General features: G+C 45.7%; 1 protein-coding gene across 1 annotated transcript in view; it reads right to left on the bottom strand.

Annotated features, from left to right (window-relative positions):
* The window catches only part of LOC144504820 (EGF-containing fibulin-like extracellular matrix protein 1), a 109,556-nt gene that overhangs the window by 26,870 nt on the left and 55,226 nt on the right, over nt 1-27,460 (bottom strand). Inside the window, exon 5 of the mRNA XM_078230569.1 lies at nt 3,233-3,355. Coding sequence (XP_078086695.1) covers nt 3,233-3,355 — 123 coding nt within the window. The remainder of the gene's footprint in view (nt 1-3,232; nt 3,356-27,460) is intronic.

Raw genomic sequence — 27,460 nt, forward strand, 5'->3', positions numbered from 1 at the left:
GTGAGCGTGTTTCACGCCATCATGTAGAGGGGCAGGGTGCCAACAGGCTGGCAAAGCCCGGCTGCACTGCCATCAGGGCGCCCTAATCAGACCGAATTGTAACCCTCCCATGACTCTACCACGGAGGTCTCAGGGGCTCCCCTCTACCTCCACCTCCCCCCCCCCCCCCCCCCCCCCCCGCCACCAGGTCAGAGCTGGCATTCACTTCTCCACCACCAGCCTGCCTCCCGGTCAGTGCCGGCAGCACCCCCCCTTACCCCCTGAACATTGGGCCTCTTCCCTGCAACTCCACACCCAAACTGTCAATGCTGGCAACCTGATCTCCTAACCCCCAAATATCGGACTCCTTCCCTCCAACCCCACACCCACATTGTCAATGCTGGAAACCCCCCTTACCCCCCCAAAACATGGAACCCCTTCTCACCAACCTTCACACCTACACAGTCAATGCTGGCAATCACTTCCACTGTGGCTGTGCCTCTCCCCCCCCCCCCCTTCCCCCACCCCACCTCTCCCCCAGCTACCAAACATCCATCACCAGAATCCCCAACCCCCAGCACCACATATAAATGAATCACCCCATCTCCATGAGGCTCCCACTGAATTCTGCCCCGGCACTGCCTTCTGGCACAGTTTGGCACTGCCAGGCTGGCATTGGCATGGTGTGAACCTGATTGTGCCAACCTGTGCCAAGGGGCAGTGCGCGGGGCATTGTCAGGCCACTGCCTCTCCGCCTGGGTAAAACTCACCTTTATGCCTCCGGGGGATCAGCACGACAGGTTCAGGTCTGGATGAACCTGTTGTAAATGGCACAACACCACGTCACGCCAGCGGGGTTTGAAAATACGCCTCGGGCTCAATATACAGCAAGGGGGGATCGGCGGGGGGGTTCATTAATATGTAAATGTGTTGCAATGTATTTAAATCAGGATCACGCCCATTGCAGGCGTGAAGCTGATTACGTTGCCTGCGAGGGGCGGCAAAAATCAGAAGCAACTTCTGGGTTTCGCTGGACTTTGAGCCCCCACCACCAGCCCCATGGACGGCAAACGTGGTCTCAAGACTGCCCCCAATGTATCTAAGCTTGCTAATGATAGAAAGCTAGGTGGAAAGGTAAGCTGTGGGAAGGACACAGAGAGACTGCAAAGACATTGAGACAGGTTAAGTGAGTGGGCAGTAAGATGACAGATAGAGTTTAGTGTTGCAAAGTATAAATAGAAAAACAGAATATTTTTTAACAGGTGTGAAACCTGTAAATGTTGATGTTCAAGGAGGAACACAGAAAGTTAGCAAGCAGTTATAGGGGGTACTTATGGGCTAATGGCATTTTTTCCTTTGTTGCAAGGAGTTTGGAGTATAGCAATAAAGATGTCTTACTACAGTTGTACAGGGCTTTGGTGAGACTATATCTGGACTACTGTGTCCAGTTTGGCCTCTATATTGGAGATGGTACAGGGAAAGTTTGCTAAATTTATTACTGGTATGAGGGGGTTGTCCTGTGATGAGAGGCTGAGTAAATTGGGCCTATATTCTCTGGAGTTTAGAAGAATGAAAGGCAATCTCATTGAGATTCCAAAGGGGCTTGATAGGGTGGGTGCTGAGAGATTGGTCAGAATTTTACCGCTCCGCCCACCATGGGAATAGTAGCAACTGGAGTAGGACAATGGGAATGTCGATTGAACTCGGGTGGGATTTTACGGTTTTGGAACGAGCAAGGCCATAAAGTCCCACCCTGAGTTTCCACTGGTCAGGGAATCTAAAAAGTGTGGGCGCAGTGTCAGGATAAGAGGCCAATCATTTAGCACTGAGATGAGGGGGGGGGCGGGGGGAGGGGTGTACAGGAATGCTCCTCCTGGCTACACAAATCCAGCCTGAGCAACGCCACTTTGGGTCCCACAATCCCCCCACTCCTCCTCCCCTCCCACTCAAGTATCTGATGCTTTAACCTTACCAAAGGACTTACCTAACATGGTGTAGGCCAGAGCTGGTGGCCTGGGCAGGTGCCCACTGTGAGTACTGTGCAACCAGCCAGTTTGTTCCACCGTCATCCACCCAATGTTTAGTGGGGGAGGGGGGCGGGGCGGGTGAGATGGCTATGTTCATCCCACATTTTGGAACAATGAAAGCAACTGGAATTTGTTTTTTTTTGTGTAATATTTCAAACCCAGGAAAAGCATGGATCTCTCAACATCGCATGGAAAATTACCCTTCATTTATTTCCAAGAAGCCATGTCAAAACAAAAGCACGGAATTGTGTGTCTCCGTGCAAACCTCTTGCCAATTCTGTTCAATGTGTCCCTCATCACATTTAGACCCCAGCCCTCTCCTGGCAACTGCATAACCCCTGACTCATCACTAGCAAAGCCACTGACAATTTGCTAGATAAACTAAAATAGTATTCTACATAAAGTAGCAGAGGAGTGATCTGATGCAGTTTTAGAAGTCTAGTTGATCAAAACTGAGTTCAGGTTTGACTTTGGCTGCAATTTGCCAGCTGGCTCAAGAAAATGTAACTCCAGGTTTTTGAAGACAGGTGAAATTAAAAAATCCTAAAGGTCGATTGTCGAAATACGGAGAAATCTGAAACTAATTGTCAATTCAAACAACCACACCCACTTCTATTAATTAGTTACAGATTTAATTTTGGATATTTCATACGATGACAATTTACAATATCACGCAGGATGTTTCTCGATTACTCGAAGGGATTATTGCATTCCAATAGTGGCTATTTATATATCTGGAGTTTAAAGAAATCCTAAGCTTTGGTAGACATATGATCATGTGGTAGCAATTCAGTCTCCCATTATAAACCCACCTGATTTTCCTTGACATTGGATGGGGTGTGAAATAGTCTGCTACTGCCTCTATTGTGCCACCTCTGAAGTTGAATGTTACTCTCTCAGTTCCCAGTGGAACATTTCTAGGCAAACTGGTAATGTGTATCAGAGATCACCAGCACTTACAACTTATAATCATGTTTTGCAAAAGTTTAAAAAGGTGCATTTAAGAAAGCATTTTTTTAAACCTTTTTATGAGTAATTTTCCAACACTGCTATTTGTTCTGATTTGACTACATGAGCGGAAAATGATGTGCAATGTGCACACAACTTTCCAAGATGGGTTGCTCACGGAGAAGCACAAAGTCGGAAAGTTACTCCCGAAATTCCCAGAAAATCACAAAGCAAAACACCAAAAAAGTAATTTCCAAAAGTAGTTTCACGACACTTACCCAAACACTGATCTCCACGTCTTTGATAGCCCTGCCTGCAACGACACCTGAATGAACCTCGTGTGTTTACACAGGTTAGTTCCTGATCACAGTTATGGGTCCCTAATGCACATTCATCGATATCTGTTTCAAAGCAAACAAAGAACACTTCGGTTGTAAAACAAGCTCAAAGACATGCATTCCTTTGGTGCCTTTTATAACCACCATACATGGTGCGGCATCGTAGCACAGTGGTGAGCACTGTTGCCTCACAGTGCCAGGGACCTGGGTTCAATTCCGGCCTTGGGTCACTGTCTGTTAAGTTTGCACATTCTCCCCGTGTCTGCGTGGGTTTCCTCCGGGTGCTTCGGTTTCCTCCCACAGTCCAAAGATGTGCGGGTTAGGTTGATTGGCCACGCTAAATTAGCAGGGTAAATGAAGTTTACAGGAGTAGGACCTGGGTGGGATTGCGGTCAGTAGAGACTTGATGGACCAAATGGCCTCCTTCTGGACTGTAAGGATTCTAACATGAATACATTTCTAAATGTTTAATAGCCGAAGAAGCACTTACGAAGTGTAATAACTGCTGAATGTAGGAAACAACATGTACACAATAAACTCCCAGAAAGAACAGTGAGTTAATGATCAGACAATCTGCTTTTGTGATATTGATTGAGGGATAAATATTGGCTAGGACTCTGTGTTAATTCCTCTTCTCTTCCTCGAAACAGTGCTTTGAGTTCTTTTATGTCCACCTGAGAGGGCTGACAGGGCCTTAGTTTAATATCTCACCCAAAAGAGAGCACCTCAACAGTGCAGCACTCCCTCAACACTGCACTGGAGAGCTTCACAACATGGACAGCAGCGGGTCAATAAGGCATTCCCCATCGTCTTCTCAAAAGCAATTATTGATGGGCAATGAATGCCGGCTTTACATCCAATGTCCAAATGAGAAAGACTTGACTAGTCATGGCTGTTTGGTAGGGTGGCCTTTGGCACTGGAGGAAGAGGGGAGCAATATGGAAGACAGTAAAAAAAATAAGAGCAAACTGCAGCAGCAGGAATAGGGCGTGATGCAGGTGCACTTATCCTAGCTGAACTTCTTGGACAAATAATGCATGAGGCACTTTTTCTTCAATAAGGAGATTGTTACTCAGCTATACTATCTGCTGCAACCAGTACCTGAACCTTGAAGCAGGGCATGGACATTATTGCTACTTTTCTGTGGCTATTAAAGTCACCATCACCCAATTCTTTTATGTCATTGGGACCTCACGGGTTGTAACAGATTGATCCACACTTGAATCCCTGGAGCTATTGCCACTTCCTCCTGTTTTTGAGCAATGCCTCAATGTAGGTTTTCCTCCAGGCCATCCGGGCATGGCAGGAGGTCCTGTTTGCTAGTGGTGGCAGCAGGAGACCCTCCTGTCTGACCAAGGTGGCTTGGGTGGAGATTGCAGTGGAGGTTAGTAGCTATGGGTCCATAAGTCAAACTGGGTCCAATGCCACAAAAAGGTCAACGACCTCCTGCATTCCGCAAAGGTAAGTGGCACTGCAAAGTGGTACGGAAGATGGCATCAAGTGATGTAAATGTGGAGAGTATGCCTGGCAGCAGTTTGGGGCCTTGGCTTCAGCACCAGATGAAGCACATGGACTGAATGTGTGGGTGCAGTTTATGCTGTGAAAGTTGTATCAGTTGCAGGAGAGTGCGTGTAGAACACTTACAAGGGAGGTGATGTTAGCTGTCATAGGCCTACAAGCTCTTAAAGGAGTCCTACTTTTATCCTTGTTATTGCTCACAAATCAGGTGTCTTTAACCATAATGTGGAGTGGCCCGACCGTGAGATTCAACCTATCTTTAGAATTTTTCTTGCCCTGCTAGCTGGAGGACAGGAAGGATTTCCAGTGAGTCATCAGAGGGAAACTTGTCCCTTTGTGAAAAAGAGTGACACAAGGCACAATTCTCTGGAGAGGCAGAACCTTACAGACCTCCGTGAAGAGGAAGACTTGGCCGAGGTTGTGATCGAGCCTTAAAGTTGGCATTTGATTCCAGCTGAAGAAAAATTGTTTCGCTGGTTTGAAAGTCGAAAGGGTACAGCAATGCATGCATGCACACCTGCACGCCAACCCTGGATGTCTGTAATTGGGCATCATGCAATTAATTTGAGCTAAAATGACCTGATGTCACCTGGAGTAAAAACTCTCGGGGTGAAATTAGCATTCTGCAGTAATGCAATATTGAAAATAAGGAACAATAGCCCGCTTTACACCTCTTTCGACTGAAAAGCCAGGCAGGGCGTTAAACTGGCTGTCTATTTACCATAGCCCACTGCCCTCTTCCCCTTACCTGGGTGATGAGAAAGGTTTATAACTTTATCTTGCATCTTGAAAGGTTGCCCACATGCTTTATGAAAATGCATGAGTTCCAAGGAATCTCATTAAAAGCTGCTTTCGGACTTGGCGTGGTGAGTATTCCATGTTACAACAGCCAATACTTTGCGTGAAGAAATGTTTTTCTTTGTCTTTGAGAAAGATGGAGCTTTTGGCCATTGTTTCCTTGGCAGATTCTTTTACATCCTCTCCATCCATTCCCAGATCCCACAGGTAGTGAGTGTATTATACATCGAGTGTGCTTAACCACTTACTGCCAGGAATGGTGCCCTGGTGCCACATTTGCCAAGCTCTCCACACACAGCTGCATTTTTGTTCAGCCACAACTCAAACTTAGGTTTGGGTCCTGTACTAATGTTTCACGTGTACTTAGAATTAGACTTGTGTCACCACAGTTAAACTTGAAAGAGGCGGAAATAAACCAGGGACCCGGGTTTGAATCCCGGCTTGGGTTACTGTTTGTGTAGAGTTTGCATGTTCTCCCCATGTCTGCATGGGTTTCCTCCCACAGTTCAAAGATGTGCAGGTTAGGTGGATTGGCCATGCTAAATTGCCCCTTAGTTCAGGGTGTCTAGCTAGAGTAAATTCATGGTGTTATGGGGATAGGGCCTAGGTAGGATTGTGGTCGGTGCTGACTCAATGGGCCAAATGGCCTCCTCTGCACTGAGGAGATTCTATGATTCTTAACGCTTATCCTCATAATCAGGCATTTAGCTATAAGTAAAATATTGATTTGATTGAGATGAAACTGCTAGAATTCTACTTCCTTCATCAAACTTGTTTGCTGTTCAAAGGTAATGTTGCCTGACCCACTATGATAGCTATCCAAGTAAACTGGATCGGAAACTTCGGGCTGGCACTACACTGTACCACTGACATTTAAGTTATCCCAACAAAGTGGCAGAAATCCCTTAACTGCATCGCGAACGTCAACCTGTAAATTACATAAGAAATACACTATTTGAGTTTTGTGGATTCCTGAAAAACAAAACCACTGACTGAGTCACTCCCTATAATTCCAGTTGTCCTGCCAAAAGTCACTTGGTGGCTTATGTTTCAGTAAATCACTGAGTCATGATTACTTTCGGACTATGTATAATAGATGTATTCAGCATTGGTTAACAGGTTTTAAATTGTTTTTTGTTCATTTCAGATTTACTTTCAGCAGTTAATCGGAACTGTAAAGATGTGAGACAGTGGTTATTGATATAAGGCCCTATGGTACAGACACTAAGCGGGGAGTTTTCCCGTCCCGACTGCCACGGGAATTATAGCGGGCGAGGGGTGGACCATGGAAAGGTCCGTTGACCTTGGGCAGGATTTTCCGGTTTCTTGCCTCTCACATGATAAATTTCCTTGTCATGGACACTCTCCAAGACATTTACTGATAATCTTCTGATTCTAAAATCACAAATGAAAATTCAAAGAAGGTAATTCTGTGCGAAAGATTTCCTCGATCTCCCAACTTGACCTCACAATACCTGAAGTCATCAATTTAACATTACATTCTACATTCTGAACTTTAACAATGCTCATTCGACAGTGAACATTTCCAATGCCCAACAGGACATGAACAATTGTGTCCCATGACCACTTATGTATCTATTTAATCTTTAAAACCTTCGACCCTGTTCCTAAACAGATAATTATCCACCTCTCCTTCTAAAGAATAAATTGACATAGTTCAAACTAGTTTTTCTGGAAGTATTTTCTATATCTCGAATATTATCTGGGATAAATCTTTAAAATTTCTATACGTGTTTGAGACTTGTTAACTTTGGGTATGTAAAGATCATGGGTGAGATTCTCCTGTCTCCCAGCTGTGTGTTCCTCGCCGGCGGAAGGTGGCACATTGTTTGCTAGCGGTGGGATTCTCTGTTCCTGCCGCTATCAATGGGAATTCCTACTGACACCACCCCATGCTGGCGGGAAACTCATGAGCGGGGGTGTGCTGCTGGCGGGATCGGACAAACCCACTGGCGTGAATGGCTAGAGAATTCCGGCCAACATGCCGGTGGGACCGGACAATCCTGCCGGCATGAATGGCCAGAGGAGAAAGGTCAAATAGGATGATGCAGTTTTCTATCAGGCAGCCAGATGCTGTGATGGTGATGGTTTTCAACTCACATCTGGGTGTAAAACTGGTGTTGCAGATTGCTTGCCCATTATAGAAACCACTCGATCCACAAAACCAGCTTTAGGTGACAAGTTTCCCCACATGTGGCATTCTGCGATGTGATGAAAACACCCCTGTGTATGAGAAGCAGCAAGCTGTGTTGGAGAGTGACTGCAGTTTCCATAGCGGAATAAAAAAAAATCATTTCTGAGACCACAAGTGTGTATGAAAGAAAATAACTTTACATTTCAGTACGCTGTTATTGGTCCAACATAAAACATTCTGGCATATGGTTCAGCTTTATTTTTTGATGTCTGGCATCATGCTAAGTTGCACATTCAATTATGAAGGGCTAAAGTTTATATCAGGAGCAGTGTTTATTTCTGAGATGGTGAGAAGATGGATGGGTGAAATAAATTAAAACGCGGCCTGTGTGTTTCGTGAATGTGTTGCTTACTGGAAAATCATCAGCAACAGTTTAGAAGTTAGTGTTAATTTTTCCAATTGCATAGCTACGTGTATTTTCCATATTGTGTCAGAAAACAGTGGCTTGGAACGACATTGGTGCATAGAGTGAAAGCACTGTGTTGTGTTATTGGAAGAGGTTCGCTAATCTTTTGGATTTTCCAGGGTATGGTGCTGGATACTGACAAGGAGGTCAACATGGTCCTGCCCCAGTGCATTGATTTCTTCTTGTATCAGGTTTATTTTATCTCCCATTTTCCAGTCTCTTCTCACCTACATCTACAACCCTTCTAATTCTCTCCGCCGCTTTAACAGTTTCCAGTTTCCTGGTCCTAACTGTCGCCTTTTCACCAAAGATGTCCAGTCCCTCTACATTTCCATCACCCAGCAGGGCAGTCTGAGAGCTTCTTGCTTCCTCCTTGAATGGAGGAACCAACCAATTCCCATCCGCCACCACCGTCTTGTTCTCACATTGAACAATTTCTCCTTTCACTCGGTTCACTTCCCCAAATAAAAGGTCTTCCCTATGCAAACCCGCATATGCCTAGCTACGCCTGACTTTTTGTGAGAAATGTGGAATACTTTTTGTTCCAGTCCTTCTCAGGCCCCTTCCCCCCTTATTTGGTATAATGAAAACTATATTGATGCTATTTCCTGCTCTTGACCCGAACTGAAAAATTTAATCAAATTTGCTTCTAATTTCTACCCTTCCTTGGCCCACCTCTGACTTTCCTTCCCTTCTTTGACTTCTCTGTCTCCAGTTCTGGGGATAGGCAGACACCCAATATTCACCGTAAGTTCAGTGATTCTCCAAACTGCCTCAGCTACACTGCCTCACACTCACTCCCTGTAAGGATTCTATACAGTTCACCCAGTCTCTCCATCTGTCACTTCTGTTCCGATCAGAATGGTTACAGCACAGAAGGATTCAAGTCATGTCGATGTGAGCTCTCCGATGGAATAATTTACGTAGTACCATTCCCCTGCCTTCTTCCAGTAGCGCTGCATATTCTTCCTTTTCAGATAATAATCCAATTCCCTCTTCAGAGCATGAGTGAAATATTATTGTGGTCTGCTCCACAACCTCGTCATCGTGAGCCTTGCCAGCAGGGACACCTTGGAAGGATGAGGTAGAGAAAGAGGCAGAGAGAGGATCAATCGGAGGATCTAGGGAGGAGGCAGCCAGGATCCCTTTGCTCCAGGCATGCCTGTGAGTGGATATTGGGTCTTCTGTTTCCCCAAGATGTAATCCCAACCTGACAGTTGCTCCGTATTTCCCTAACTTACAATCCATCTGCCATTTAAAATCCCAGCATCACCTTGGCCAAAATTCAGCAATAAAAGTCACCAATAAAAATCCATTCCATAAAAAAACTTGGTTGCTTTTGCCTGGCCTAATGCTTCTACAGGGTGTTGGCCCAGTGGTTGCTGATAGCCTTACCAGATAACCACTAAAGGTTCTGGGCCTTATGTGTCTAGCTTTGGATGGCACCCCCTTGGCATGGGCGGCAAGAGGCTGGGCTAGCTGAGGCAACAGTAAGGATAGGGTCAGAGTGGTAGCAGAGGTCTGAGAGGATGGTGGGCTCGTGTACCATGGAACCATTGGTACTCCTCTTGGTTGGCACCATTGCAATATTCGTAATCTATTGGCATACAGAATGTCCAAATGCTGTGACAGCAAACATGAACTTAGAGCACTGGCACCCGCTGCCATGATGGCAGCAATCTGAGCCTACAGGGTACCAAACATGGATCCTATGACCTGAGTCTGAGCTTCCACTGCAGGAGTGAGTCATTGGGTGGCCTCTTCCTGTGCTGTAGTGGAAGCTGAGGATAAGGATAACTGGACATCTCATCATGGGTGGTCCATTAGTGCTGCAATGGTGTTCGCTGCCACTGCCACATCGGAAAGAGCTCTGCACAAACTCCTTGTTAAGTTGAAGTTGGCTCCTCCATGCTCCTTTTCAGTAGCAACAGACTACCTGGCAGGCCCGCTATTGTGCCGAGCATTTCTGTGAGCGTACACATCAGCCTTTTGCTTTATCGCAATTCTGATCCGAGTCCTCTGCGGCAGAATGTGTGTGTGACCTTGCCCTCTGGTGAGCTGGCACAAAATTGATCTTTTCGTCTGGCCTGGTAGTCGCGCATGTGTCTGGTGATTCACTGTGTGCTGATCCTGACTCTTAACTACCTTGGAAGGTGTGTGTAGTGTCAGTATCTGAGCTGGTGACTTGGCCAGTGTCCGGTAAAGTGTTGGTGCTTCTTTATCAGAGGTCAGGTGGAGCTGCCATCCTTCCTCATGAGTCTGCCGTGACTGATCAGATGGCAATTTTTGGAGGTCTGAAAGTAGACACGGAAAAGAAAAGGGTTGGGTGAAGGAATTGAGGGCGGGTGGAAAAGCAGGAGAATCATTGTCACCCAATCTTCAGCTTGTACCTCAGAAAGTGGGATGACGGTGAGCTGAAATTTGAGTAGGGAATAATATGGAACATAATGCCATCCTAAATGCTCTCAGAGGTGCTGGATACAATGGCTTCAGTCACTGCTGGCCCCATGATGTGGAATACCATCTCCTCCAAAGGGCTCAGGTGTGACTTTCCCCAGCAGTTTTTCTCTGTTTCCTCCTCCACCTCATCCTGCAGGAGAGAGAGAAAAAATGTCAGCGAGTATGCTGCAATATGTTTGGGCAATGTGGCTGCTATAGTGGAATAGCTATATATAGTTGGAAGCAGTGAGAGGTCGGGGTGAGCTAAGCAGCATCGCTAAATGTGAGGGTCAGATGGAGTATCTGAATGTTAGGCCTGGGACTTGGTTGTGAGAGATTGCTGATGAGTGAGTGATGGGTGTTTGGTGCAGTGAGCAGGCTGGTGGTGTGGCGGGTAAGAGATGTTCTCTGAAGACGTATTCACTGACCTTAACCAGCTGTGTGAGTGACCTTCCGCGGCACTACTGCTATCCCCTCCTTAGGACCAGGTTCTGGGAATTGACTTTGCCGGTCACTTGCTCCAATTCCTTTCTCACGGTGTGCCTCAAGGGCCTCCTGATCCCTACGGGAACATTGTGTCTCTTCTCCTTTCCATCTCTTCACAAATACCTAGCACAAAATCAGAAATCCCTCTCTCTTGCCTGTTGTTCCACTTTCTGTGCTTTTGATTCTGTCCCAAGTCTGTCGCAGTGTGCAGCAGCTTCTGTACAAAGAGTGTAACTTTTCTTTAAGAGGGACAGACTGCCTTTAGGAGATCCAGGTTAAACCTGCATCATGTTAGCACGTTACTGAGCTCCTTGTTGAGTGTGCAGCCAGTCAGCAGGATATCCTGAGCTGGGCTGCTGCCTGATATCATTCAGATTAGGAGGCAGCATATGAATGCAGCCTGCTTCGATGGAGCTGGACGTGGGGTGATGGTTGCGTGGTGACCCCGGCACCAAAATCGTCCTTTCATTACACAAAATTATTCCAACCTGTTCCCATAGCTGTGCAAGTGGCACTCTGGAACTGACCATGGTGAGGTACAAAAGAACAACTTGCCTTCCAATTATCTCTCTGCTGCGAAGCACCAGGCCTCAAATCATCTTTCCAAAACCGCTCAGCTAAATATCAGCACCTTGGTGGCCTGGGCAACTTTAAACAATAAGCTAAGCTTTGCTAGTTCACTGTGCAGCATGCGACTCTTATCATGAGACTAACTTACAATAAAAAGGGAAAGATACAGATCTTGAATATGAATATCTTTTATATGCGGTATACGATATGTACACAAGATGAGAAATAAATAGTGATCTGAAAATCCAACCTACACCATGTTCACCGTGTATATTAGGAAATTATTCTTAGTTTCCTAGAGAAACGTGCACAAAGCAAGAATTATGTAATTTTGGAAAGGTGCCACAGCTGGAGCCTGCAGTCTGGGTAAACAAATCCTCGGAATAATGGGCAAGTGTAACATCCAGTTCACAAATCACATTTAAACTTCAGTGGATGGTGTTTGACAGGGTTCACTCTGAATATCATCAATAGCAGACCCAAGGGAAAACTTAGAAGAAGGAAAGTGAATCTCTCACAAAGATGCAACTTTGCTTAAGTGTAAGCAATGTTCATTTTGGTTCAGATCAGTATGTTTCAGCATACTTCAGTCAACAATATGTGCAGTCAAAAAAAAAGACCTGGTGTAGCAGAGACAATAGCCAGATGTTGAAAATGTACCATTTTCAGGTTGAAAGAGGAGCCTTAGCAATTAAACAGCAGCATGGAACATGTCAGAATGAGTATTTTTCTTCAAAATTGTGCAGCAGTTTTTCCGGCCTTGGAGAAGTTGACAGTTTGAAAAGTATGAATTATACCTCAAGGCTTTGAGAGCTTCTGGCAGAATTTGAAATATTACATGCTTCACAATGAAGGCACGGCAATTAGTAAATGCCCATTTGCGAAGATGATCAGTAAAAAGCCATCTAGGAGAAGAAAGAAGAAGGAATTAGCAGCAAATTGAGTTTAAGTTTATTTATTAGTGTCACAAGTAGGCTTACATTAACACTGCAATGAAGTTACTGTGAAAATCCCCTAGTCGCCACACTCCGGCGCCTGTTCGGGTACACTGAGGGGAATTTAGCATGGCCAATACACCTAACCAGCACGTCTTTCAGACTATGGGAGGAAATCGGAGTACCTGGAGGAAACCCATGCAGACACGGGGAGAACGTGCAGACTCCACACAGACTGTGACCCAAGCTGGGAATTGAACTCGGGTCCCTGGCGCTGTGAGGCAGCAGTGCCAACCACTGCACCACCATGCTGCCCCATACTACAGGATCTGTCATTGGTTCATTATTGCAATGGAAGAGAAGTTCTTCCCCTCAGGCTTGTTTTTATTTTTTTTGTTTTTCAGTCACAAAGCTTTCTGCATTACTGCTGTTTGTCTGGAAAACACCCATACTTGGAAAACAAATACTTCTGTAAGCACCTGAGCATTCTACATTTTACCATGTTCACCTTCATTGCTTTAGCCTTATGATGTTTGGCCAGGTACTGAGTAAAGCATGTTTACACAACCATTGGGCTGGATTTTTTGACCTCGCTCATAGCTGGGATTCTCCAGTCTCCGGCTGAGCACCAAATTCTCCATTCTCACTGGCAGCAGTGGCGGGACGTGAATGGCCAGAGAATTCCGGCCTGCATCTTTCCCCTTATCAGCTGTCTTCAGCTCTCATCTATTCCATGTGGATTCGAACATAAATTCCACGCCTCATGTTTCAGATCCACCCATGATTAAAAACAGCTCCAAGATATTCAGCATTCCTCAAACCACTCTCATCGCTTCCAAGGATCCACTTCCAACTCCACATGTCACCAAATGTAGGCTCTCAATCACTCTTTTCAACAGCACTTACTCCATTACAGAGTTGACCGCAATTTTGCTTTATCTAAACTTTATTTCTTTCTTTCACATCCCAAGGGCACAAAAGCTTCAAAAGCTCTTAAGGCCGGGATTTTCTGGCCCTGCCTCTGGTGGGCATTATCATGGGAAGGATGGGAAAACTTGTACAGCCAACGGGTATCCAAATCTTTTCGTCCCGCCCGTGATGATGCTCAACGGCGATGCCCACCAGCGTGAGGGCTGGAAAATCTCATCCTAAGATACCAACACCCCTCTAGATCCCTCTTCCCCCTCATCTTTCTCTAACTCCCTTCCTCAGCTTTGGTGCATTTCTATTATCCATTATGACCTTTTTTGACCCTGAACTATCAATCTCAGCAAAAGCTTCAGTTCCATCTCCTTATGACCCTAACTTAATGAATTTGGAGCTCAGCATGATACTGAGTTCTTCTTCTCCTTTGCCTTCACCTCCTCATCCACTTCTTTGGCCACGATTCTTCCTCCCATACAGCGGAACCTTGCAGAATTTTCATTTCACCTGACCCCTTCCTCTGGTCTCTTATAGAAACCCTACAGTGTAGAAAGAGGCCATTCGGCCCATCGAGTCTACACCGAGTCTATCCTCTCGTGATCTTTTCACTGGGGACCACTGGTGTGATATTAGCTGTCTCAACTTCTTTAGTCCCCTTATTCACTCTAACTTACTATCTTCTGAGCACTCCATTTTCTCAGGCCCACCATACTGTCAGAAAACCTGCTAAAAAGGTTGTTTGGTGAACTGACCATTATCAAGTGGAGGCTGAATGTCAGCTCTCTGATATCTCCTCCAATCTTCCTTAATTCACAGCCCCAGGACCAAATGTCAACAACAAACTGCATTTATATAGCGCTTTTAACATAGTAAAATGTCCCCAGGCAGGAGTGTTATCAAACAAAATGTAACACCGAGCCACATAAACAGATATTAGGGCTGATGGCTATAGTTTGGCCAAAGAGGTAGGTTTTAAAGAGTGTCTTAAAGAAGGAAAGCAAGGTCAAGAGGTGAAGCGGTTTAGGGAGGAAATTCCAGAGCTTAAGGCCTTGGTAACATAAGGTGTGGCCACCAGTGTTGGTGCTATTAAAATCAAGGGTGCTGAGGAGACCAGAATTGGAGGAGTGCAGTTATCTTGCACGGTTATGGGGCAGGAATAGATCATAGAGATAGGGAGGGTGGGGGAGAGGTCATGGACTAGTTTGAAAGCAAGGATGAGAATTTTAAAATTGAGGTGCTGTTTAACCAGGAGCCAATGCAGATCAGTGGCACAGGGGTGATGGGTGAACGAGACTTAGTACAACTTAAAACAAAGGCAACAAAGTTTTGTCTGACCTCATGTTTACAAAGGGTAGAATGTGGGAGATGTTGTTTTCCAGACTACTATTGAACAGTCTCTTCTGGAGATCTTGCCCCCAATATCCTTCATACCATAGTCCCCCAAATCTAAACAGCTGGTTTCTATCGCCTTCCTAAAAGCTACAAACAGGGCTGCCTTGGTAGATCCATTAGTCAGCCTGCTTGTACTCTTCAGAACAGATTTCCTCCTCTTTTGGCTATTTCACCTCAACCTTGTTCAGTCTCTCACCACCGACATACATTACTCTTCCAATGGCCTCTGCCAGTTTAACAGTTCCAGTTTCCTAACCCTGTCTCTTTTTCACCATGAATGTCCAATCTCATTAACCCTCCACCCGCAGCAGGGAGGTCTGAGGCTTCTCCACTTCTTTGATGAACGAAGGCCAATCAGTTCCCATTCATCATCACACTCTTCCACTTCGCTGGACCAGTTTACTTTGAGCAACTTTTCCTTTGACTCGTTGCCTCCGATTAAAAGGTGCCTCTGTGGAAACCTTCATGGATGCTTTTCACAGGATATGTGGAACATTCTTTGTTCCAGTCCTACTCGGGTAGCCTCCCTCAATTCTATAACTATAATGGCACTAATTCCTGCTTTCCCACTAACTGGAAACATTTGTCAATATTTCATTCAATTTTCACCTCTCCCTCTTCTTCACACGATGAAGCTGATTCTTTCTTTCCCTTCTCTGACTTCTCTGTTTCTTTTTCTGGGGATAGGCTATCAACTGAAGTGGGAAAGAAATATACAGATGAGTACACTTAAAAAAATAATAACTGCCTGGCACATAAACGGTCACCTGGGAAAGAGACATTAAACAGGCACTGACTTTTAGTACAGACAGACACCTGAGATTAAAACATAAAGGACAGACAGCTATTCAAAGTTAAACATGCAGGAATCAAATCCTGCAGGAAGCCAGCCAGGGCTTGAGGCACTCTTTAGGATAAGGACAATAGGGTTGGGTAAAGAGATTAGCTACAGGTGGGACCGGGAATACATAAATGCAGGAAAGCCAATTATTATATGAATGAGTCGAAACTAAAACCATTGATGGTCACTGACGTAGGAAATGTATCCATTCATAGAACAATGCGATGTTAACGTGCTTATATCTGTATCTGTCTGTATTTGTCTATAACGATGTGTTAACAATTGATCACCTACTTGATTACAACGATGTGATAATGGCTAGATGTCCGGTCCATCTATTGTGTAAAGGGTATAAAGATGGACTGCTCCTATTGTCTCATTGAGAGAAGGTTTGCTGCTTGTTAGTGCCTTTTCTCCACGAAGATTCGTTAAAATAAAACTATATTCTTGAAACCTTCAAGCCTGACTCAGTGGTACATTTCCCACAACACAACTAATATCCATTATAAACCCACAAATTCTCCCAGTTATCTTGTCCACACAACCTTCCATTCAGCTTCCAGCAAAGACTCAATTTCATTCTCCCAGTTTCCCCATCTCAGTCACATCCCTTTTGATGATGCCACCTTTCATGAAAGCACTTCTGATATGTACCCTTTAGCCTGAACTGAGGTTTCCCCTTCTCCATAGTTGGATAGGGTTCTTGTCTATGAGCTGTGTAGATTGGGTGGATTGGCCATGCTAAATTGCGTCTTAGTGTCCAGAGATGTGCAGATTAGAGGGGATTAGCAGGGTAAATGCATGGGTTATAGTGGTGGGCCTGGTTAAGATGCTGTCAGAGAGTTGGTGCAGATTTGATAGGCCAAATAGCTTCCTTCTGCACTGTAGGGATTCTATGATTCCATATGATGCATTTATGCTCACATCCCGTCTCCTATTTCCCAGGACCATGACAGATTTCCCTTGCCCTCACCTTAAACACCTCTCTATTCAACAGATCATTCTCCGCCACATTTGCCCCCTGAAGCAACATGCCAACAAAACACACCTTCCTTCCCTTTTCCGCATTCCAAAGAGATGTTCCCTCTATGATGCCCTGGTCCGCTCCTAAAGACCCAAACACTCCTTCCAGGTGAAAGAGTGACTTACCCGCATTTCTTTCAATTTAGTCTACTGAATGCGTGCGCTCTTTACAATGTGGACTCCTCTATACTGGGAGGATCGAATGCAGATTTGGTGATCACTTTGCTGAACATCTCCATTCAGTCCAAACATGAACTGTTGCTTCTGATTCCCTGCAATTTTAATTCTTGTCCTGTTCCTGATCTCTCTGCCCCGGGCCTCAGACCTGGTTCCAATGAAGCCCAATGGAATAGCACCTAATCTTTCAGCTTGACACTTTCAACCTCCCAAACTCAACCTCAGTTGAACAATTCCAAGTCATGCCCATTTTTTCAGACAGCAGGTGTTGGTATATATTTCGCTGTTGCCACTTACAACCCCTCCTGACCCTCAGGGCATGGTGGAATTGTGATGATATTGGTGCATTAGTAATCCAGATGCCTGGGTTAATGTGCCAGTAGAATGAGGTCAAGACCCATCATGATAGTTGGAGAATTTCAATTCAATTGAATGATAAACCTGGATATGAAGCTTAATTACGATCACCAACATACTGGGGGCGATTCTCCCAAAAAATTCTAAATGCTGAATTGGCGGGAAAAATAGTGTAAATCACGATGTTTTTACAGTGGGAGTTCACAATTGTGAATATCATTAAAAGCTCAGGGGGCAGGACCTATTCATGCCAGAGTCTGACAGTTCCTGGCCCCGATCTGTCAGCCTACACTTAGCTGGCCAGCTCGATTGCTGGCCAGCCCGAGACCCTTGCACTGCTGCCCCCAGCTCCCACCATGGCCCAATTGCGGCTCGATCGCGGCCCCCACAAGCAATGGCATGGTGTCCAGTGCCAATGTGCCCTCTGGGCATGGGCACTTTGCCCCTTGGGCAGTGCCAGTGGGCACAGGCTGACACTGCCAGGGTGTCCATGCTCAGGGGACACCCTGGCAGCACCACTCCCTGCCGCCCGATCCCCTGGGAGCCCCGATTGACCCTCCTTCACTCCCGCTAGTTCCCCGAAAGTAGGGAGTTACTCTAAACCCGGCCGAAGTGAATATGTACTGGAGGGTTGGGAGATGCTATTGGGCCCTGAGAATTCAGTCCTGGGCCTGATAATGACAATCGGGAACGCATGCGCGAATCCCGCGAATCGGTGCACACGCAGGTCTTCCGACCCGACCCTCCAAAAAACTAGCGGGTTGGAATGGGAGAATTGTCCCCACTGAATTGTTGTAAAAACCCATCTGGTTTGTTGATAACCCATAGGGAAGGAAATCCGCTGTCCTTACTTACTTGCTCATCTGCCTGCGATTCCATAGCCATTGGCTAATTCTTCACTCCTCTGAAATGGCCAAGCAAGCCACACCGCAGAAAAACATGGTGGGTGTACCTAAACCACGTAGACTTTCGCAGTTTAAGAGCAATTATATATGGGCAATAAATGATGGGCTTACACCGATGCCCACATCTCAAGAAGAAATAAAAAAATCTTTTGTCTCTTGTCCAATTACCACCATTTCTAACTCAGCTTCCCTTTTGTTCTTTCTTCACCTCTCCTTATCTCTGTACTTGTTTAACGTCTCTTACCTCTCTCATGTTTTCCAGTTCTGTGAAACGTTATTAACCTGAGATGTTAAATTGCTTCTTTCTTCTCAGCCAGGAATGGAAACGGACAGGAAACTATACGGCATGAGGCCTAGGAGATAATGTACCCAGGCCTTATCGTCACATGCCCAGTCAATCTCTTGACTGTACGTGGTGGGAAACAGGTCAAATTGGGAAAGAGCAGCATTTTATGCAGCAAATGGAGTGGGGAGTTGGCATTAGGTGGGTAAAACAGTCAGGGCAGGGGAGGGAAATTCAGAGCAAGAGAGCCCCAAAGAACTCCTGCTCATTCTGACCCACAAGGAAACCAATTTAAAAAGAAACTCACCTTTCTGGGCCTCTTTATGGCGACTTGTAACCTCCTCCAGTCCTAAAACCTTCTCTAAAACTCTCCATTCTTCTGACTGTGGCCTTGTGTGCATCCTATCTTTCTACATTCTATCTCTCTCTCCTTAAAGTCCCTCCATAAATTGCACCTCTCTAACCAAACACTTTGTCACCTACCTTAATATCTGTGTCTTTGACTCAACATCTATTTTCTTCAGGTTACTCCTCGGCGAGGCACATTGGAATGATTTTTAAAATTAAAGGTGCTATATAAATTCAGTTGTTGTAGCTGACCAATTTACACTTTCAGTTTACTTTTAGCCTGAGGAAAATGTGGGGCCATTATGAATGTTACGGTGAAGCTAAATGTTTATATAAAAACATAAAAACTACAATGCACAATTCCCATGGATTTTCTTCGTTGCCAATTATACTTGTTCTTAGAACTGTTGGTCAAACTTAGTACTAAGCGGAGATACTAGTGCTCTGAAATTCTGCTTCTTCAAGAGATCGAGGTCTGATGTTGTGAATGTAAGAGCAGGAGTAGCCTCTTGAACATGTTCTGCTCTTCAATTAGACAATGGCTAATCTGTATCTTAACTCTGTTTAATGGCCCTGTTTCATTAATCTGTAAGTCGAAAAGTGGACGTGCTGAAGGACTTCGTCCTGACCTCAAGAATCCCACACAGAACACTTGCTTCCAGTCAGGGGCCCAGTATATCGTTTATATTTGCTCACAGGAGATGGGTACGATTGGCAAGGCCAGCATTTATTAGGCCATTCCTTATTGCCCTTGAACTGTCTGCTGGAACTGCTACAGTCCGTGTGGTGTCGGTACACCCACAGTGAAAAAGGAGAAAGGCACAAGGGTTAGATTGTGCTGGGGGAAGTGGGGGAAAGCAACAGGTACGAACTTGCACCACCGTACACAGTTTGTAAACCAGAGAAGATTGTGGGATGAGCAGGTACTGGGGTGTGAGAGACAGCACCAAGCCTGAGCAAACTATCAACCTTGCCGATGGCCACAGCCTCAGTTATGATGAGCAGCGATGGTGATCACTATCTCCTCTGTGAGGAGCGAGAGGGGTCAGGCACTGGTTGGGTGCTGCTGCTTCTGCGACACCTTGTACTGCAAAACAGAGGGAACTGTGTCAGTAAGTCTGGTGCAATGTATCTGGGTGGTGTGCCTTTGTATTTAAATAACTGACAGCTTGGGTAAGCTGGAGATGTTGATGTGAGGTTTGCAGCAGTGTTCAGTGTATGAGGATGAGGTGAAAAGATGAACGTTAGATATGAGTGGCAATTGATGGAAATTGTTGGCGGTTAGAGGTGGAGATGTGATGCACTGAGCAGTGTGAGAGGCTGGTGGTGAGGCTGGTGGTGCAGCTGGTAGTTTATGGCATTTGAAGATGTATTCACGGACTTTGACCACTCAAGTGACATTATTGAATGGCATGTGGCACTGCAACCATCCAGATCCTCAGGACTTGACTCCTGCATCAACTTCCACTGTTATCTGGTCTCATTGCCTTCTAAGAGCTATATGGACAAGTGCTGGGAAATGGGATTAGAATAGATACGTGTTTGATGGCCAGTACAGATATGATAGGCTTAAGGACCTCCTTCTGTGCTGTAAAACTCTATGGCTGCGATTCTCCCAGAAGTGCTGAATTGGTGGGAAAACTGTTCTAAATTCCGACTGTTTTGTCAGTTCAGCTTCTCACCCGAATGTCCGCATTCTGTGCACTGAAGAGGTCCCAGTCGGGAATCTCACTATAAACCCAGGGAGGCAGGGCCTATTTGAGCCATGGCTCGATTGCTGGCCATTCTGGGACCACCACAATGCTGCCCCTCCAGCCCCCCCCACAGCTCGATCGCGGCTCCCACAGCAATTCCCGGGTCAGCCCTGACCCCCCCGTCCCGGAGCGCCCGATGTCCAGGCCCCACCCCCCAACAGTGGCGGTGCCCCCACCCCTCTCAACCTGGCAGGTCCCCCCTGCTGCCCCCCCCCCCCCCCCCCCCCCCCCCCCCCCCGCCGGGGTCAGACGCCCCCGGAGGCAGGCCCCCCCCCCCGCCCCAGCCTACCCCAATCACTGCCCTCCCTCCATCCCAGACCGCTTGCCATGCAGAGTGGCAGCGGGTCCCTCCCCACCAATTGCCCCTAGGCCCTGCCCACAATAGGCCCCGCCCCCTTGGCACTGCCTGATATCTGGTGGGCAGTGACAAGGTGCCCCCCGGGCATGGGCACTTTGCCCCTTCGGCAGTGCCAGGGGCACAGGCTGGCACTGCCAGGGTGCCCATGCCCATTGGGCACCACTCCTCCGCCGCCTGACCTCTCTGGGGGGCCCCGATTGCCCCCCACTTTGTTCCAGCAGGGTCTCCCGCTAGTTCCCCGAACGTGGGGAGCTAGTCCGAACCCCACCGGAATGAAGTACTCCTGACGGGGTGGGAGATTCAATTGGGACCTGAAAGGTCCTGATAATTAACTAATAAACATATTTAAAATACATGCAGGAAAGATTTAAATTACTTACCTGTCTTCCCGTTGGTTTCCAGCGTGGTCGAGCTGGTGACTGTTCTCCGGCTCTGGGAGGTGTGCATGCATTCCCGGCGAATGCACAAATCCCTGTTCAAGGCCGGAGACGTGCATCCCACACTGCGACCCAACAGAAAAATTGTGGGTCGCAATGGGAGAATCGCGGCCTATGATTCTTTGGAGGGCGTCTTGGCCCCCTGGTGCTGGATGACATTGCTTCTCTTCTGCATTTCCTTGACCAGACCGTCCAGCGCAGCATCAGAATATCTTGGGAGGCTGTTCTCTGCCCTGCCATGTTCACTCTTCATCTTGTTCACGCGCTCTTCTCTCTCCAACCAGTTCTAGCAGCTGACCAGCCAGAATGCATCTCTTCTTTAAAAGGCGCAGGTTGGTCTTAAGGAGCACTAGCTTGAACTCATGTAGTCCGTCACGATTTTGTTCCCCCTGCTAAGATGTTTAGCCTCTCGGCTTAGAGTTGGCTGCACGCGACAATGATTTAAACAAGCAGGGAGCACCAAGTGGCCAGAGTACTCTGGGTTTGTTTTCTGTGTAGGGGATGCTCTGGAGTGTTATGCAGGGAACCTTCCTGTTCTTAATCCAAGAACACATCCATTTCTGCATCAATAAACATAACACTCATATTATGCAGTGCACAACAAGGGTTGCAATATATTTGTGGACCAAAAGTGCACTTCTTTTTAAACTATTACTAGAGAACTTTAAATGCCTACTCCAAAGCAACAAGCTCCCAGTCAGTAATGGATTGAATGTTGGGAACATGTGCTGAATGAGAGCTGGCCTCAGAAGATTTTCGGGGATCAGTGGTTGACAAATTGAGCCTGAAATGTCCCTACACTCGGATCAGAAATGCTACCCATTATTTCCCTGGCCTTGCTTATTTATTTTGTTTCACAGTAAAACTGTATCCAGTAAAATATGACTTTTCAGATATAAAGGCACTGTATCGCTGTATTCGAATGGAGTCCTCTGATCCGAGAATGGAGACACACTTCTTGTGGCTAAGCCCCGTCAACCTAATATCCTGCTTAAAAAAGACTGTTCATGTTACAATTACTTGTAAACACTGCAGAGAAGGACCCGTACTTTATTATAGTTCAGCATGAACACTTGTAAAAATGTAATAATGGAAACCACAAAAGTCCAGATTTTCAACAAAGCACAAATTTGCCATGAGTCTTAATGAAAAATGAATTGTATGTTTGATTAAACTCACATGATTATTGTTTTCAAGGTTAGCTATATAGATAAGGCTGGCAGATGCTTTTCATTAACCTACTGTCAACAAGTCTCCATAGTTTAATGTTACATTAGGAGCAGGACTTTTTATGGAATGATTGCCTCTAGCATTTCACGTGTAAACTGATGTGGAATGTTCCACAAGACAATTAAAACTCAATTCCTCCTGTTGCACATTTTGAAGAGATGATTTCAATGCTGATAAATTAGCACCGGCTTTTAGATTTTCAGTTGGCGTGAGATTTGTGTCGTTAGTTTAACAAATTCTGGGACAGTGATTGGGAAAAATAAAGGTCGCATTAGGAGACCAGAAATTAATCTGCCACTTTTATTTACAAGATAAGCTCCACCTCTTAATGGTGAACTTTTCCATTAAATGACAGAGTTATTACATGCTTTTTTTGACTGAATGTTTTTCCAGTTGTAATTAGGTGTGTCAGTTGTGACTCAGTTGGTGGCATGCTTGCTGCTAAATCACAAGGCAGACTTTTGAATGGACTTACCTTGCATTAAGTTGATCTTTCTCTACACTCTAGATGTGACTGTAACACTATATTCTCCACTTTCTCCTTTCCTTCCCTATGTACAGTATGCTTTGTCTGTATAGTGTGCAAGAAACAATACTTTTCACTGCATACTAATACATGTGACAACAGTAACTCAAATCAAATCAAATCACCCTAGGGTTGGTGCACCAAGGTCCAGGCTGACACTCCAGTGCAGTATTATGGGAGTGTTGCATGATCAAAGGAACCACCTTTTGGATGAAAAGTTAAACTGACGCTCTGTTTGTCTGCTTAGGTGGATGTAAAAGATTATGTAGCAATATTTTGAATAGGAGCATATGCATTATCCTTGGTGTCATAGCTAAATAGCTAACAACACAGAAAACAGATCAGCTCTGGAGAGTCAAATGGACTCAAAATATTAACTCTGTTTCTTTCTCCATAGATGCTGCCAGACTCCCTGGGTTTTTCCAGCATTTTCTGTTTTAACAGATTATCTGGACATTATCACCTTGCTGTCTGTGGGAGCTTGCTGTGCACAGATTTGCTGCCGCGTTTCCTACATTACAACAGTGACCACACTTCAAAAAGTATTTCATTGACTGTAAAGTTCTGGCGCTCACAAAAATCACTTTATAAATGCAAGTCTTTCTTTTTGTAAATTTCTTGATCAGACAATAATGAATACAAAATATCTCTCTTGTAATACTGGACGATCGTCAATACAATGATTTTTCTATTTATAGAAAGGAGGTAGATCAAGGAGAAAATGAATAATCCACTCTATGTTGTCAAAATCACTGCCAAAGCTGCCCATTATTGCTGAATCAACATGGAGAATAAAGATAACCTTTCTTTTCTCCACTGCCAACCATCTCCAAAAGCCCCTCTCACTGCCCGTTCCACCATTCACTACAGTACAAGTATGAGGTGCGTATGGACTTATTTGTCACCAAGGTTAAGACCATTCATTCAGCTTCCTTTGCTGTTTCTCACACTCCATCGTATCATCAAGCCAAACCTCCCTGTAATAAGACCAACAACATGAATTCATATAGCACCTTTAACATAGTCAAACTTCCCAAGGTGCTTTGCAAGAGTATTATCAAATAAAATTTGACATCTAGCTGTCTAAGAAGGTATGAGGGCAGAAGAGTAAAAGCTTTGTCAAAGATAGAGAGAGAGAGAGAGAGCCATTAACAATGTCAGCTAACATGAACAATCCACACTAAATGCTGATAAATCCTACCAATTGTCCTGGCTTGAGACAATTCAAACCTCTTTAACCTGTGATTATTCTCTCTCTGTGCACACTTTGTACCTGTAAAGACTTGATTACCTGTAAAGACTTGCTTTCCAACCATTCTTCACATTTCAATCTGTATTTATCTTGCAATTGTGTCTTTGCCTGTATATGCCGTGTTTGTGAACCTACCTCCACTCACCTGATGAAGGAGCAGTGCTCCGAAAGCTCGTGATTCCAAAATAATTTTAATCTGGCGTTGTGAGACTTCTTACTGAGCTAACATAAGACTCTGGAAGGCAAGTTGAGTAGTCAGTAATTTAGTGGGAATATGGTCAAGCAGTTGGGTCTCATGAGAAACATGATCTTAGAGAGGACATGGGAAGATGGAATCCAGATAAAGATGCAATTTTAGGATGAGGGTAGAGGAAAAATTAGAGGAAATTTGGGCAGTAAATTAGGGGAAAGCGGGGGAAACAGCAAAGCAGTTGGTACACTGGCCATGTTAAATTCTCCCTCAGTGTACCCCAGTGGTCCCCAAAGGGTGCGGCGCGCCACACTGGTGCGGCGAGAGAGGACGGCAAGTGTGGCGGGAAGATTCAAGGACAATCAAAGAAACATTTAAACATGGATAGATATTTTTCCAAAGTGAGAGCAAGAGCAGCAAGTGATGCTGAGGACGATGTCCCATGATCATATTATAAAGTAGTTGTGTTCTATGTTATGAATCAAGCACTGCCAGGAGTTGGGTTTTTTTTGTTTTTGAATGTATTTCTTATCAATAAAAAATTCGGTGTGGCGCAAGCAAATTTTTATTCCGAAAGTGTGGCCCAGTGAAAAAAGTTTGGGAACCACTGGTGTACCCGAACAAGTGCCGGGGTGAGGTGACTAGGGGACTTTCACAGTAACTTCATTGCAGTGTTAATGTAAGCCTACTTGTGACAATAATAAATAAACGTTAAATTTAGTGACAAAATGTACATGAGCTTCTCACACTTACTGTTGGCGATGGTGAAGGAGACAGGGGAGAGGAGTTTCAGAAGACTTCTTTCAGTAAAGGACGAACACTAAGGTTACCTTTTCATTTTAGATACACCCTGGAATAACAAGCCATTTGGGCAGATGAGAGCAGGATCTTATAGGATGGAATTTTTTCATCTTTTAACTAAGTGCCAACTCAGGCGGGGAAAGTGCTGTGCTGACCAAAGACTCCACTGCTGGCTTTTTCTGCCAGATTGTTTGAAATTCAAATAAATAAAATGCTAGAGGTGGGTCCCACGATGTCACGGTGAAGCCAGCAGATTTGGCCTTCAAGAGATTGGGTGCCCGTGTTAAAGGGATCCTCAAAGTAACAACAATAAAAACAAGGAGTTCCCCCCCCCTATGGATGCGGTGGCCTCCCAACATCCCCCCCCCCCCCCGCCGCCCCCGGCACCCACCCCCACCCTCACCTCTCCTTTCACGGACATGGGGAACTCCCGCCACAGACACAGGGAATACTCCATGGATACAGGGAACCCCTACCCCTGCCACGGCCAAGGTGAAGGAACCCCTACCCCCGCCACGGATAAGGTGAACCCCAATGGATACTGGGAATCTCCGCCACAGAAATCCCCTTGGCACTGACCTGGCACTGTCCCTCGCACTACAGGGCAGTGCCGGGAGAAGTCAGGGGGTAATGCCAGAGGTAGTGCCAGGGTACTGCCCAGGCATGACCCTCTCACCCCTGGGGGCTGTACTTACCTGTGCTCACACGGTGGAGATTGTTTGCCAGGTTCCCATTTTACAAAGCCTGTTGTAAATCCCATGAGGTCACACTGGCAGAGGGCGAATCATTACGTTGGGGGGGGGCCAAATGATACAGCGGGAAAGCCCACTAAGTATATGGTAATGGGGTTCCCGACCTTTCATGACCTTTGCAGGGGGCTGGAACAATCAAGTGGGGATATCCTGCCTTTTGGGGAGTCCCTCTCGATTCTCCACCACCGCCACCATTGCTACCCATTGAAAACAGAGGCAGAAAATACTCCTATGGGCTTTATCGCAGTGAATGGTGAAACAGTTCATTGTCATATCCGTTCAAGTCTTGGACTTAAGGGAGCAGATCTAAGGGCTATAACAGGGAAAAGAGCCAATATCAGAACAAGTTTAATGGGAACAACAGTATCAAACTTACCGGTGATGGTTTGGTTGAGCATCTCGGTTATTTCTGAAATGTTATGGTGAATGGAGGGCCAAAGGCAAAATAGAATCATAGAATCCCTACAGTCCAGAAGGAGGCCATTGGCTCATTGAGTCTGAACCGACCACAATCCATCTAGGCCCTATTCCCCTAACCCACGTATTTACCCTGCTAATCCTCCTGACACCATGGGGCAATTTAGCATGGCCAATCAACCTAACCCGCACATCTTTGGGGTGTGGGAGGAAACGGGAGCACCCAGAGGAAACCCACACAAACATTGGGAGAAAATGTAAACTCTACACAGTCACCCAAGGCCGGAATTGAACTCAGGTCCCTGGCACTGTGAGGCAGCAGTGCTAACCACTGTGCTACCATACCATCCTTCACTTCAGTGATGGCAGTCACTACCTCCTCCATGGGTGCTTCGGACATGCAGCCAAGCTCACCTCCTGTGAGTTAGATCCTGCAGCCTGAGATTATGTGCCAACTTGTCCTGCAAGAGAGAGCGATGTGTGTCAGTGAATGTGGTGCAATGTATTTGGGTGATATGGTCGCTATGGTTGAATAGCTGGAAGTGTGTGCAAGTTGCGGGATATGGGTGTGAGACTTAGAGAAATGCTAAGTATATGATGCTGGTGAAGCAAATGAATGAGATGTATGGTTAATAGCGATTGTTGGTGGGTCAGTGATGGGTATATAGTGCGGGTAGTGGCCCATTTGGTAGGACATGACCACTCTTGTAAGGTTACTGAGCTTCTTATGGCACTGCATCCAGGTTCTCGGGGTTAGTCTCCTGGCATTGACCCCATGGCTATGGTCCCAGATAGTTTGTCTGAAGGGCATCTCTCCTCCACTGTTTTGCCTTG

Source organism: Mustelus asterias, chromosome 15 (genome assembly GCF_964213995.1).
Source record: "Mustelus asterias chromosome 15, sMusAst1.hap1.1, whole genome shotgun sequence".
Taxonomy (NCBI): domain Eukaryota; kingdom Metazoa; phylum Chordata; class Chondrichthyes; order Carcharhiniformes; family Triakidae; genus Mustelus; species Mustelus asterias.